Here is a 13,670-nt window from a genome sequence, read left to right as displayed (position 1 = left end):
GACAGTTTTTCTGATCCACAACCCTACTTTTCTTTTTGAAGGTTTCTGTAACCAACAGATGCATGTCTGTATTCCATAGATCAATGAATTTATTTCAATTGATTGATTCCCTTATATCAGTGTAGAATAAACCTACTGGTACTTGCCTCAGTGGCACTGATATGATAGCCTGTTGCTTAGTGTTATAGCCCCATCCCAAGGTATCTTTATGAAAGAACATTCTATTTATAATTTTTTTTTGCAAATGTTGAGTAAAAAATATAATGGTAATTAAATAATTAATCAAATTGAGCCGCACATACATTTTTTTATGGTAATTACATTACCTTATTTGAAGACTGGAATATGTGGTTTATCACCAGGGGAATTAACTGTGGTGGTGTGCTAGTGCAAGTAGCGTTATTGAATGAAAAACACTCACTCGTCGTTCTCTTGCCCGCACATGATTTGGGTAAACCCGTTCATGGAATCAGGAAGTAATATTTTGCAGCTGTTCCCTGGTGAGAAACTTTCCTGTACTGGGGCAGTCGAAGCTTTTGTTTTGTATCCGCAAATATAGGCTATTAGAGTTACACACTGGAAAATATAATATTCGTGGACGGGAGCCTATCTTTTGGTGTAAGTCTTTTTAGTGTGCCTTTTTATTCTCTGAAAGTACCCGGAAGACTTGAATTTGACACCTTGGCTTAGGTAGGGTAGGTAGAATGGATGTTCCTCACCTGACAGAAGATGAAATGGCAGATATTAAAAAGGAGGTAAGTCGCCTATTTGTCTGACTAACAATTCAACTGTCCGGGAGTCTGTTTTACAATAATGATTTGCCAGAATTTTGTTAACTTATAGAGATGAGAACTTTAAATGTAGAAATGCGCAGAATGAAGAAGTGAAAGTAACGAACTTATGCCGCACCCTCGCAGGGCCGACCAAACCAGGGCACTAGGGGGTCCCAGAGTCCAAATGTTTTATTTTTTAGGAAGTCAGTCAGGGTCTCAATTTAAGTTTGAGAGATATCATATTAGAACACACAACATGCAATTTCGAAATTAGGTAGTTAATTAGAAATGTTCCACTTGTTAATTCAGTCAGATACAGTCAAATCAATTAGCCCATGTCAGCTAACATGTTAGTGTAGCCATCCCTCTAAACCTTGAGGTAATCATGGCCAAATTTACTGACGGGCCCTGACCTCCAGTGGGCCTCCATAGATTTTGTTAGTCACTCTCACTACTTTAGGGTACCCAAAGCCTTCCCACTGGGAACAGATGACAGTTCAAGGTCTGGATTTGATTTACATTTGGTTGAGTTGTCAACTAACATTAATTAAATGTGAAATCAACAAAAAAATGTCACCATGTCATTGGATTTAGGTTAAAAGTTGGGTGAAGAAAATATGAAATTTCAAATGAAATCAGTTTTCCATGATGATTCAACATCTTCACATATCTTTTTGGTTGAAATTACGTGGAAACAACAATGGTGAATGTGTTCTTAGGTGTCAAGCTATATGGTGACGATTGGATAATGTTTTACGTGTAATTACTTTCAAAAAAGTATTTCAAGACCCTAAAAAAGTGTTTACCTTTTTATAATTCTAAATAAACAATGTATATCCTATATAACATACAGACCCAACCCTCAACACAACACAAAACACCCACAGTTTCCATCTGACTCATCTCTGTCCAGGTCCTAACGAGGCTGCGACCGTACCTCTGTGACAAGATCCGGGTCGACCGCCATTTTGACTACCTGCGCTCGCGCAAGATCCTTACGCGGGACGACACAGAGGAGATCAGCTGCAGGAGCACGCAGAGTAAACGGACAGGCATGCTGCTGGACTACCTGGCTGAGAACCCTCGGGGGCTGGACGCCCTGGTCGAGTCCATCCAGCAAGCACGTACCCTCAACTTCATCATCACCAAGATCACTGATGAGGTGCAGAAAGTGAAGAATGAGAGGATAGAGGCTCTCAGAGGTACGTTGTGTGTCTGTGTGTATAATGAAAGTACTGCAGTGAACCACACTTGAGTGATGAGTAATCTTGCATGAGACCTGAATATTTGTGTTAGCTCCCTAAGCTAATAGGCTTTAGCTCAGTGTGCTAACACAGTCTTAGAATCATTATCATGACCATCTCCCTTGGGTCCTCTACAGCAGGGGCATCCAGTTCCTCCACGGGCTTCCTGCCAACCCAGGACACATCCAGGGCCGCTAAAGACCTGTCCAGGACGCTGTCATATGAGACCAACCTGGCATCCACCATGCCGTACAACGGAGAAGGGAGCCCATCCACCTCTGACCCCCTAAGATCCCTCAACCTGCCCGCTGCCTCCAGCCAAGGGAAGGAGGTGTCATCATCCATGGGAGGAGATAGCATGGTTGCGTCTTCATCCCAGGCCTCATCCAAACTGCCCAGGCCTGGAGACCCAGGAGCTCCCCACCTGCCACAGGAGGCCTTATCTAACATGGATGCTGGACCACACAGGAGCACAGCGATCAGCGGAGGGGACGCCAACTTCCAGCCCCTGAGGTCACGCTCCATCCCCCCCACTTCCACATCATACAGGGACCTCTCGCCTCGGCCCCCACCGAAATCTTACTGAGGATCGCCCCTTGCCCTGGAATGTCTCCCACATCATTACTCATCACAAACATTCACACTTCAATTGTATTGTTTGTACCAGTTTGTGTTTTCTCTTGGGTTTTAGTTCAGTGATCCATCAAACAAATAGCAACTCGTAAAGTATATTCCATGCCTTACATTATACTCTGGATTATTAGAAAGCTGGACACGCTTATTTTGAATTCAATGAAGAAACCATACAAGTAACTACTTACTAATTATGTCTCAATCATAAGCTGTACCTTCATGAATTTTACTCCGCTCCTATCAAGTCATCTTTCATAAGATGACCCTTACCCACAGAGAGACAGATTGAGATAGCTACACGTTGTCCTGAACTTGGACTAAAATTGTAGGTCATCATTCTCCATCAACACTACTGCTCATCTATTTTCCTATGAATTATGGGCATCTGAGTTCTTCATGAGAGACTGGCATCAACATGCAACACCATGAATTATGGGGGTGTGAGTTCTTCATGAGAGACTGGCATCAACATGCCACACCATGAATTATGGGGGTGTGAGTTCTTCATGAGAGACTGGCATCAACATGCCACACCATGAATTATGGGGGTGTGAGTTCTTCATGAGAGACTGGTATCAACATGCCACACCATGAATTATGGGGGTGTGAGTTCTTCATGAGAGACTGGCATCAACATGCCACACCATGAATTATGGGGGTGTGAGTTCTTCATGAGAGACTGGCATCAACATGCCACACCATGAATTATGGGGGTGTGAGTTCTTCATGAGAGACTGGCATCAACATGCCACACCATGAATTATGGGGATGTGAGTTCTTCATGAGAGACTGGCAGCTACAGTAGAGCTGTTTCCTTGTAAGGAGCCCAGAGCATCAGAAGACAACTTCATATGCTTTATGGTACACAAACTGTAGCTACAAACTTTGGTAGACCTACGCTGAAATGGTTAATGTTTTTACTCTAGACTAAAGTATTGTTATACTATAGATACATTTTCTTATTGTGAAAGGGCATGAATGTGTAATGTAGTACAACGGTGTTACTTATTATTCAGAAAGTGAACTTTAATACCTGCTATTTTGATAATTGATGTACCAGTACTTTTTATATTTGAGATCTTGAAAATGTAGACCTTCTATAAATAAATCAAAGGAATATGAGACACAGGAGACATTTCCTGTAAAATGTGTGATTCATTCATGTTTGTTAAAGATGGCTCACAGGAATACCTTCTATCCTTATTTTCTGAAGTTTCATTGTGATTTTATGACAATTAGATTAGGCAATTACATGCATGAAATTTAAGCTGATCAGTAACATAGGCCTACTCTATTAGATAACTTTATTTTTGTTTTGGGAAAACAGGTAAATCTCAGAATGCCTCTCGAGAATGACAGTCACAGTGATTGAGTGTCTCCTTCCCTGTTCTGTCCAATGTTGACAGAAGAAATGAGATTTGTCACATGTTAAACAAGCTGCTCTGTATAAGGTAAGCAAGTGCTTCTCTGGAGTACAGGTAAGTAATAAACTGTCGCCATTCCAATTATGTAAAAAGAAATTGAGTAGGCTTAACCTATCAAAGTTTTATTTATTTTTTATTTATTTTATTATTAGGTTTATTATTACAGCTGCTTCCCCAATCAAAAGCCCTGTATTAACACTGAGGTTGGCGCTAAACTAAAGGATAGGGCTACGTAAACAGGGCTATCGCAGACAACCCTGAGGCTACGGCTCAAGACAGGAACAAGTACAAGAAGTACCACAATGACCTCTGCAGAGTCATCAAATGAGCAAAATGACAATATAGGAATAATGTGGAATCATATTACATAGGCTCAAATTAAATTGTATTAGTCGCATACACATATTTAGTAGATGTTATTTCTGTCACACCCTGATCTGTTTCACCTGTCTTTGTGCTTGTCTCCACCCCCCTCCAGGTGTCGCTCATTATCCCCAGTATCTTTATACCTGTGTTCTCTGTTGCCAGTTCGTTTTGCTCGTCAAGCCTAACAGCGTTTTTCCCCTTGCTCCTGTCTGTTTCTAGTTGTCCCGGTTCTGACCTTTTTGCCTGCACTGATGCTGAGTATGCCTGCCGTATCTGTACCTTGTCACACCACCCTGAATTATTGACCTCTGCCTACCCTGAACCTGACACTGCCTGCCGTTCTGTACCTTTTGGACTCTTTCCTGTTGCGAAATGCTTGTTACATTACATTTACATTACATTTAAGTCATTTAGCAGACGCTCTTATCCAGAGCGACTTACAAATTGGTGCATTCACCTTATGACATCCAGTGGAACAACCACTTTACAATAGTGCATCTAAATATTTTAAGGGGGGGTGAGAAGGATTACTTTATCCTATCCTAGGTATTCCTTAAAGAGGTGGGGTTTCAGGTGTCTCCGGAAGGTGGTGATTGACTCCGCTGTCCTGGCGTCATGAGGGAGTTTGTTCCACCATTGGGGAGCCAGAGCAGCGAACAGTTTTGACTGAGCTGAGCGGGAACTGTACTTCCTCAGTGGTAGGGAGGCGAGCAGGCCAGAGGTGGATGAACGCAGTGCCCTTATTTGGGTGTAGGGCCTGGAGGTACTGAGGTGCCGTTCCCCTCACAGCTCCGTAGGCAAGCACCATGGTCTTGTAGCAGATGCGAGCTTCAACTGGAAGCCAGTGGAGAGAGCGGAGGAGCGGGGTGACGTGAGAGAACTTGGGAAGGTTGAACACTAGATGGGCTGCGGCGTTCTGGATGAGTTGTAGGGGTTTAATGGCACAGGCAGGGAGCCCAGCCAACAGTGAGTTGCAGTAATCCAGACGGGAGATGACAAGTGCCTGGATTAGGACCTGCGCCGCTTCCTGTGTGAGGCAGGGTCGTACTCTGCAGATGTTGTAGAGCATCAACCTACAGGAACGGGCCACCGCCTTGATGTTAGTTGAGAACGACAGTTTGTGTCCAGGGTTGTCCAAGGTTCTTAGCGCTCTGGGAGGAGGACACAATGGAGTTGTCAACCGTGATGGCGAGATCATGGAACGGGCAGTCCTTCCCCGGGAGGAAGAAGCTTGTGTTCCTAGCTCCAACTGTGTAGTAATATCTAACAATACACAACAATACGCACAAATCTAAAAATGTAAAAGAATGAGATTAAGTAATATAGAAATATTAGGAGGAGTAATATCGGAGTCCGGAGTATTAAAAAGCCTATATACAGTACCAGTCAAAAGTTTGGACACACCTACTCATTCAAGGGTTTTTCTTAATTTTTACCATTTTAAAATTGTAGAATAATAGTGAAGACATCCACACTATGAAAAAACAGTGTCAAACAAATCATAATAGATTTGAGATTTTTCAAAGTAGCCACCCTATGCCTTGATGACAGCTTTGTACAGTCTTGGCATTCTCTCAACCAGCTTCATGTATACAGCACCGGAGAAGATGGTTGACGTGCTCCTAAACTATTGTTATGTTCCTTTTTTTGCGTTGTTTGGAACTTATTTTTTTACTTATTTTGTACATAATTTTGCAGCTACCGTCTCTTATGACCAAAAATAACTTCTGGACATTTGAACAGCGGTTACTCACCACGAACTGGCAGAAGCTTTTTTATCCTTTAACGAGTCCGATGAGCCCGACATGATCGACATACTGCTTTCCCAGGGAACAGGCCCAAATCTACGTCATTTCCGTGAAGAGACGACAAAGAAAAAGAGGATGGAGGTCTGACTGCCTTCAGAGAATTCGTAGGCGATCGAATAAACCCCCCCCCAATGCCTTCCATTCTTCTAACTAACATGCAATCATTGGAAAATAAAATTGACGACCTATGAGGAAGATTAAACTACCAACGGGACATTAAAAACTAATATCTTATGCTTCATGGAGTCATGGCTGAACGATGACATTATCAACATACAGCTGGCTGGTTATATGTTGTATTGGCAGGATAGAACAGCGGAGTCTGGTAAGACAAGGGGTGGAGGACTATGCATATATGTAAACAACAGCTGGTGCACGATATCTAAGGAAGTCTCAAGGTTTTGCTCGCCTGAGGTAAAGTATCCCATGATGCTTGGCACATACAACTAAGGACTTCCAACAGCCGAAGCTAAGTAGTAACATTAACATGATGCCTTCTAATTGTAGCCGCTGTACTCGCCTTACGGCGAGGATAGCTGTGCTACAAGCCCAGCTTCAGACGCAATCGTTAGGCAAGGGTAATTTCAGTGTAGGAAAGGATGAAACAGCGTCTGTGCCACCAGTAAGTACAGATAGTAGTATAAATCCCCTGGCACAGTCCCCGCAGCCGGACAACTTTCTCACGGTTTCTGGAAGGAAATGCTGTAGGAAAGCTCAACCGGTGTCACTCATTCAGCCGACAAAAACTTTCAACTGGTTTTCCCCATTAAGCAGCGGTTTTCTCCATTAAGCAGCGGGTCGGAGTCAGAGGCCGAGTCTTCTCTGGTCTCTACTCCTCCCGTTACGGGGTCTGAGACGCCGAAGCTTCCCACCATTAGCTCTGACAAATTGAAAACTCTAGTCATTGGCGACTCCATTACCCGCAGTATTAGACTTAAAACTAATCATCCAGCGATCATACACTGTTTACCAGGGGGCAGGGCTACCGACGTTAAGGCTAACCTGAAGATGGTGCTGGCTAAAGCTAAAACTGGCGAGTGTAGAGAGTATAGAGATATTGTTATCCATGTCGGCACCAACGATGTTAGGATCAAACAGTCAGAGATCACCAAGCACAACATAGCTTCTGCGTGCATATCAGCTAGAAAGATGTGTCGGCATCGAGTAATTGTCTCTGGCCCCCTCCCAGTTAGGGGGAGTGATGAGCTCTACAGCAGAGTCTCACAACTCAATCGCTGGTTGAAAACTGTTTTCTGCCCCTCCCAAAAGATAGAATTTGTAGATAACTGGCCCTCTTTCTGGGACTCGCCCACAAACAGGACCAAGCCTGACCTGCTGAGGAGTGACGGACTCCATCCTAGCTGGAGGGGTGCTCTCATCTTATCTACCAACATAGACAGGGCTCTAACTCCTCTAGCTCCACAATGAAATAGGGTGCAGGCCAGGCAGCAGGCTGTTAGCCAGCCTGCCAGCATAGTGGAGTCTGCCACTAGCACAGTCAGTGTAGTCAGCTCAGCTATCACCATTGAGACCGTGTCTGTGTCTCGACCTAGGTTGGGCAAAACTAAACATGGCGGTGTTCACTTTAGCAATCTCACTAGGATAAAGACCACCTCCATTCCTGTCATTACTGAAAGAGATCATGATACCTCACATCTCAAAATAGGCATACTTAATGTTAGATCCCTTACTTCAAAGGCAATTATAGTCAATGAACTAATCACTGATCATAATCTTGGTGTGATTGGCCTGACTGAAACATGGCTTAAGCCTGATGAATTTACTGTTTTAAATGAGGCCTCACCTCCTGGCTACACTAGTGACCATATCCCCCGTGCATCCCGCAAAGGCGGAGGTGTTGCTAACATTTACGATAGCAAATTTCAATTTACAAAAAAAAATGACGTTTTCGTCTTTTGAGCTTCTAGTCATGAAATCTATGCAGCCTACTCAATCACTTTTTATAGCTACTGTTTACAGGCCTCCTGGGCCATATACAGTGTTTCTCACTGAGTTCCCTGAATTCCTATCGGACCTTGTAGTCATAGCAGACAATATTCTAATCTTTGGTGACTTTAATATTCACATGGAAAAGTCCACAGACCCACTCCAAAAGGCTTTCGGAGCCATCATCGACTCAGTGGGTTTTGTCCAACATGTCTCTGGACCCACTCACTGTCACAGTCATACGCTGGACCTAGTTTTGTCCCATGGAATAAATGTTGTGGATCTTAATGTTTTTCCTCATAATCCTGGACTATCGGACCACCATTTTATTACATTTGCAATTGCAACAAATAATCTGCTCAGACCCCAACCAAGGACCATCAAAAGTTGTGCTATAAATTCACAGACAACACAAAGATTTCTTGATGCACTTACAGACTCCCTCTGCCTACCCAAGGACGCCAGAGGACAAAAATCAGTTAACCACCTAACTGAGGATCTCGATTTAACCTTGCGCAATACCCTAGATGCAGTTGCACCCCTAAAAACTAAAAACATTTCTCATAAGAAACTAGCTCCCTGGTACACAGTAAATACCCAAGCTCTGAAGCAAGCTTCCAGAAAATTGGAACAGAAATGGCGCCACACCAAACTGGAAGTCTTCCGACTAGCTTGGAAAGACGGTACCGTGCAGTACTGAAGAGCCCTTACTGTAGCTCGATCATCCTATTTTTCTAACTTAATTGAGGAAAATAAGAACAATCTGAAATTCCTTTTTGATACTGTCGCAAAGCTAACTAAAAAGCAGCATTCCCCAAGAGAGGATGACTTTCACTTTAGCAGTAATAAATTCATGAACTTCTTTGAGGAAAAGATTATGATTATTAGAAAGCAAATTACGGACTCCTCTTTAAACCTGCGTATTCCTCCAAACCTCAGTTGTCCTGAGTCTGCACAACTCTGCCAGGACCTAGGATCAAGAGAGACGCTCAAGTGTTTTAGTACTATATCTCTTGACACAATGATGAAAATAATCATGGCCTCTAAACCTTCAAGCTGCATACTGGACCCTATTCCAACTAAACTACTGAAAGAGCTGCTTCCTGTGCTTGGCCCTCCTATGTTGAACATAATACATGGCTCTCTATCCACTGGATGTGTACCAAACTCACTAAAAGTGGCAGTAATAAAGCCTCTCTTGAAAAAGCCAAACCTTGACCCAGAAAATATAAAAAACTATCGGCCTATATCGAATCTTCCATTCCTCTCAAAAATTTTAAAGAAGGCTGTTGCGCAGCAACTCACTGCCTTCCTGAAGACAAACAATGTATACGAAATGCTTCAGTCTGGTTTTAGACCCCATCATAGCACTGAGACGGCACATGTGAAGGTGGTAAATGACATTTTAATGGCATCGGACCGAGGCTCTGCATCTGTCCTCGTGCTCCTAGACCTTAGTGCTGCTTTTGATACCATCGATCACCACATTCTTTTGGAGAGATTGGAAACCCAAATTGGTCTACACGGACATGTTCTGGCCTGGTTTAGATCTTATCTGTCGGAAAGATATCAGTTTGTCTCTGTGAATGGTTTGTCCTCTGACAAATCAACTGTAAATTTCGGTGTTCCTCAAGGTTCCGTTTTAGGACCACTATTGTTTTCACTATACATTTTACCTCTTGGGGATGTTATTCGAAAACATAATGTTAACTTTCACTGCTATGCGGATGACACACAGCTGTACATTTCAATGAAACATGGTGAAGCCCCAAAATTGCCCTCGCTAGAAGCATGTGTTTCAGACATAAGGAAGTGGATGGCTGCAAACTTTCTACTATTAAACTCTGACAAAACAGAGATGCTTGTTCTAGGTCCCAAGAAACAAAGAGATCTTCTGTTGAATCTGACAATTCATCTTAATGGTTGTATAGTCGTCTCAAATAAAACTGTGAAGGACCTCGGCGTTACTCTGGACCCTGATCTCTCTTTTGAAGAACATATCAATATTGCAAAAATCAGAAACTTTCTGTCCAAAAATGATGCAGAAAAATTAATCCATGCTTTTGTCACTTCTAGGTTAGACTACTGCAATGCTCTACTTTCCGGCTACCCGGATAAAGCACTAAATAAACTTCAGTTAGTGCTAAATACGGCTGTTAGAATCCTGACTAGAACCAAACAATTTGATCATATTACTCCAGTGCTAGCCTCTCTACACTGGCTTCCTGTCAAAGCAAGGGCTGATTTCAAGGTTTTACTGCTAACCTACAAAGCAATACATGGGCTTGCTCCTACCTATCTCTCTGATTTGGTCCTGCCGTACATTCCTACACGTACGCTACGGTCACAAGACGCAGGCCTCCTAATTGTCCCTAGAATTTCTAAGCAAACAGCTGGAGGCAGGGCTTTCTCCTATAGAGCTCCATTTTATGGAACGGTCTGCCTACCCATGTCAGAGACCCAAACTCGGTCTCAACCTTTAAGTCTTTACTGAAGACTCATCTCTTCAGTGGGTCATATGATTGAGTGTAGTCTGGCCCAGGAGTGGGAAGGTGAACGGAAAGGCTCTGGAGCAACGAACCGCCCTTGCTGTCTCTGCCTGGCCGGTTCCCCTCTTTCCACTGGGATTCTCTGCCTCTAGCCCTATTACAGGGGCTGAGTCACTGGCTTACTGGGGCTCTCATGCCGTCCCTGCAGGGGGTGCGTCACCTGAGTGGGTTGATTCACTGTTGTGGTCATCCTGTCTGGGTTGGCGCCCCCCCTTGGGTTGTGCCGTGGCGGAGATCTTTGTGGGCTATACTCAGCCTTGTCTCAGGATGGTAAGTTGGTGGTTGAAGATATCCCTCTAGTGGTGTGGGGGCTGTGCTTTGGCAAAGTGGGTGGGGTTATATCCTTCCTGTTTGGCCCTGTCCGGGGGTGTCCTCGGATGGGGCCACAGTGTCTCCTGACCCCTCCTGTCTCAGCCTCCAGTATTTATGCTGCAGTAGTTTGTGTCGGGGGGCTAGGGTCAGTTTGTTATATCTGGAGTACTTCTCCTGTCCTATTCGGTGTCCTGTGTGAATCTAAGTGTGCGTTCTCTAATTCTCTCCTTCTTTCTTTCTCTCTCTCGGAGGACCTGAGCCCTAGGACCATGCCCCAGGACTACCTGACATGATGACTCCTTGCTGTCCCCAGTCCACCTGGCCATGCTTCTGTTCCAGTTTCAACTGACCTGAGCCCTAGGACCATGCCCCAGGACTACCTGACATGATGACTCCTTGCTGTCCCCAGTCCACCTGGCCATGCTGCTGCTCCAGTTTCAAATGTTCTGCCTTACTATTATTCGACCATGCTGGTCATTTATGAACATTTGAACATCTTGGCCATGTTCTGTTATAATCTCCACCTGGCACAGCCAGAAGAGGACGGGCCTCCCCACATATGCTCTCTCTAATTCTCTCTTTCTTTCTCTCTCTCGGAGGATTTGATTTACACACACCCACTCCCATACAATATTCATATGCGCAGCTGCTACTCTGTTTATCATATATCCTGATGCCTAGTCACCATACCCCTATACATATCTACCTCTATTGATCCAGTATCCCTGCTCATTGTAAATATGGTACTGGAACTGACCTTGTATATAGTATGCTTACTTACTTTAACCTGTTCTTCTTATTCTTATTTTTTATATCTTGTGTGTTTTTGTTCTACCTTGTTATTTTTAGTACTACATTGTTATTGATTACTGCATTGTTGGGGTTAAAGCTTGCAAGGAAGGCATTTCACTGTACTTGTGCATGTAAAAAAATAATAATAATAAAACTGTGAGGCGATAAAGTGGGATTTCACTATTATGGAAGTTCCTAGAATGAGCATGTATAAAAATATATATTTTTAAATTCAAATATAATCTGAAATGGTTTGTGTTATGCAGAATTCATTTATGTATCTATTTCATGATTGTTTTCCTCTGAATCTTTTGGATTGAGTAACGAGATGATGGAGACATTCAAAGAGGAAAACCTGATGGTGTTTAAACACCTCTTCTTGAAAGAACATAAGGATCAGCCTGTGGACAGATATGCCATGTACACCAAAACAGATGTATATGACCACCTCTATTGCATCATCAATTGCGTAATGTAGACTTCAATTTACCTAAAGTCAGTGAAGTATTTCCCACTGTTCGTTGACTGCCCGTGTTAGTATCATTGTCTTCTGCAGATTACAGTGCAGTATTTAAAGCACACTGTAGTTTATTCACCAATGTGTCATCTACATCACTTACACAGTCATGTGGGACCTATCAAACAGTGGAGCAAGGTGTTGTTTACAGTGTTGTTTATAGTGAAACTGTAATATTTGCACCCAGAGGCAGTTTGGAAGTCTGTGGTAAGTGTTGCAACCGAGGACAGAATTCAGCACTTGGCAGTCCCGTTCTGTGAGTTTGTGTGGCCTACCACTTCGCAGCTGAGCTGCTGTTGCTCCTAGATGTTTCCATTTCAGAATAACAACACTTACAGTTCACAGGGGCAGCTCTAGCAGAGCAGAAATTAAATGACCACAACATAGTATGTTTCCTCATTTGCATCACTTAAAACAAATCTGGCCAAGAACATGTTTGTATGTGTTGAGTTGAGTTGAGTTGAGTTTATATATATATATATATATATATATATATATATATATATATATATATATATATATATATATATATATATATATTTTTTTTTTTTTTTTTACTGGGACAGTGCACATTAAACAACATTTCATGTAAAAATGCCAATTTTAGCCAGCTGGCTAATTTTCAACCGCAGTCCCTGGGCAGATTATTAAAAACAATTACAATACAGACAATCAATGAGCAGTGAGCACACACAAAGCAACATAGGACAAGCAAGACATATCATACAGACAGAACAACATAGCACAAAAAGCAACAAGACAAAATCCATAAAAGCAACAAAGTGTTTCCACACCTCACAAGCTACAGACAACAGACAACATGGAAAGCGGCAATACACAGCTGGGGATTATGTTCACAAATCTGATTGGCCTTTAGCCATGTCTTCATATATTTTGTGAAAGTGTGATAGATGGTGCAGTTACATGTGTCTGATGACAGTGTGTTCCAGACATGGGAAGCTCTCACAGAGAAAGCAGATTGACTAAATGTGCCTTAAAATCAGATACCACCTGAAGCTTCTCCCCTGACACATAGACATCTGGCTCAGTAGCATCGGTTGCCATCTTTGTGAAGACCATGCACATTGAGATGCAAACACGAGTCACTGAGCTACTTTGTAACCTGGACCATTACAGTAGTGAGTTCTTGTGCAGCTTGTTGTTTGCTCTTTGCATGCATATATATCACTATCATCTGCATACATTTGAACTTCGGACCCAGTACAGACAGAAGGCAGATCATTAATGTACAAGCTGAACAGGAGGGGCCCAGTATTGACCCTTGGGGCATGATATGTTAATCAT

At 43.0% G+C, this 13,670-nt stretch overlaps 1 protein-coding gene across 1 annotated transcript; it reads left to right on the top strand.

Annotated features, from left to right (window-relative positions):
* The first annotated feature begins 422 nt into the window (after positions 1-422).
* Positions 423-3,781, top strand: LOC124009755 (B-cell lymphoma/leukemia 10-like). Its single transcript, XM_046321898.1, has 3 exons — positions 423-755; positions 1,687-1,975; positions 2,155-3,781. Exons 1-3 carry the CDS (start codon positions 705-707, stop codon positions 2,601-2,603), a joined length of 789 nt encoding a protein of 262 aa, XP_046177854.1. The 5' UTR covers positions 423-704; the 3' UTR covers positions 2,604-3,781.
* Positions 3,782-13,670: the final 9,889 nt, after the last annotated feature.

The sequence above is a fragment of the Oncorhynchus gorbuscha genome, linkage group LG22 (genome assembly GCF_021184085.1).
Source record: "Oncorhynchus gorbuscha isolate QuinsamMale2020 ecotype Even-year linkage group LG22, OgorEven_v1.0, whole genome shotgun sequence".
Classification (NCBI taxonomy): Eukaryota; Metazoa; Chordata; class Actinopteri; order Salmoniformes; family Salmonidae; genus Oncorhynchus; species Oncorhynchus gorbuscha.
The sequence above is the reverse complement of the archived record's forward strand: the minus strand, read 5'-3'. Positions and strand labels throughout refer to the sequence as shown.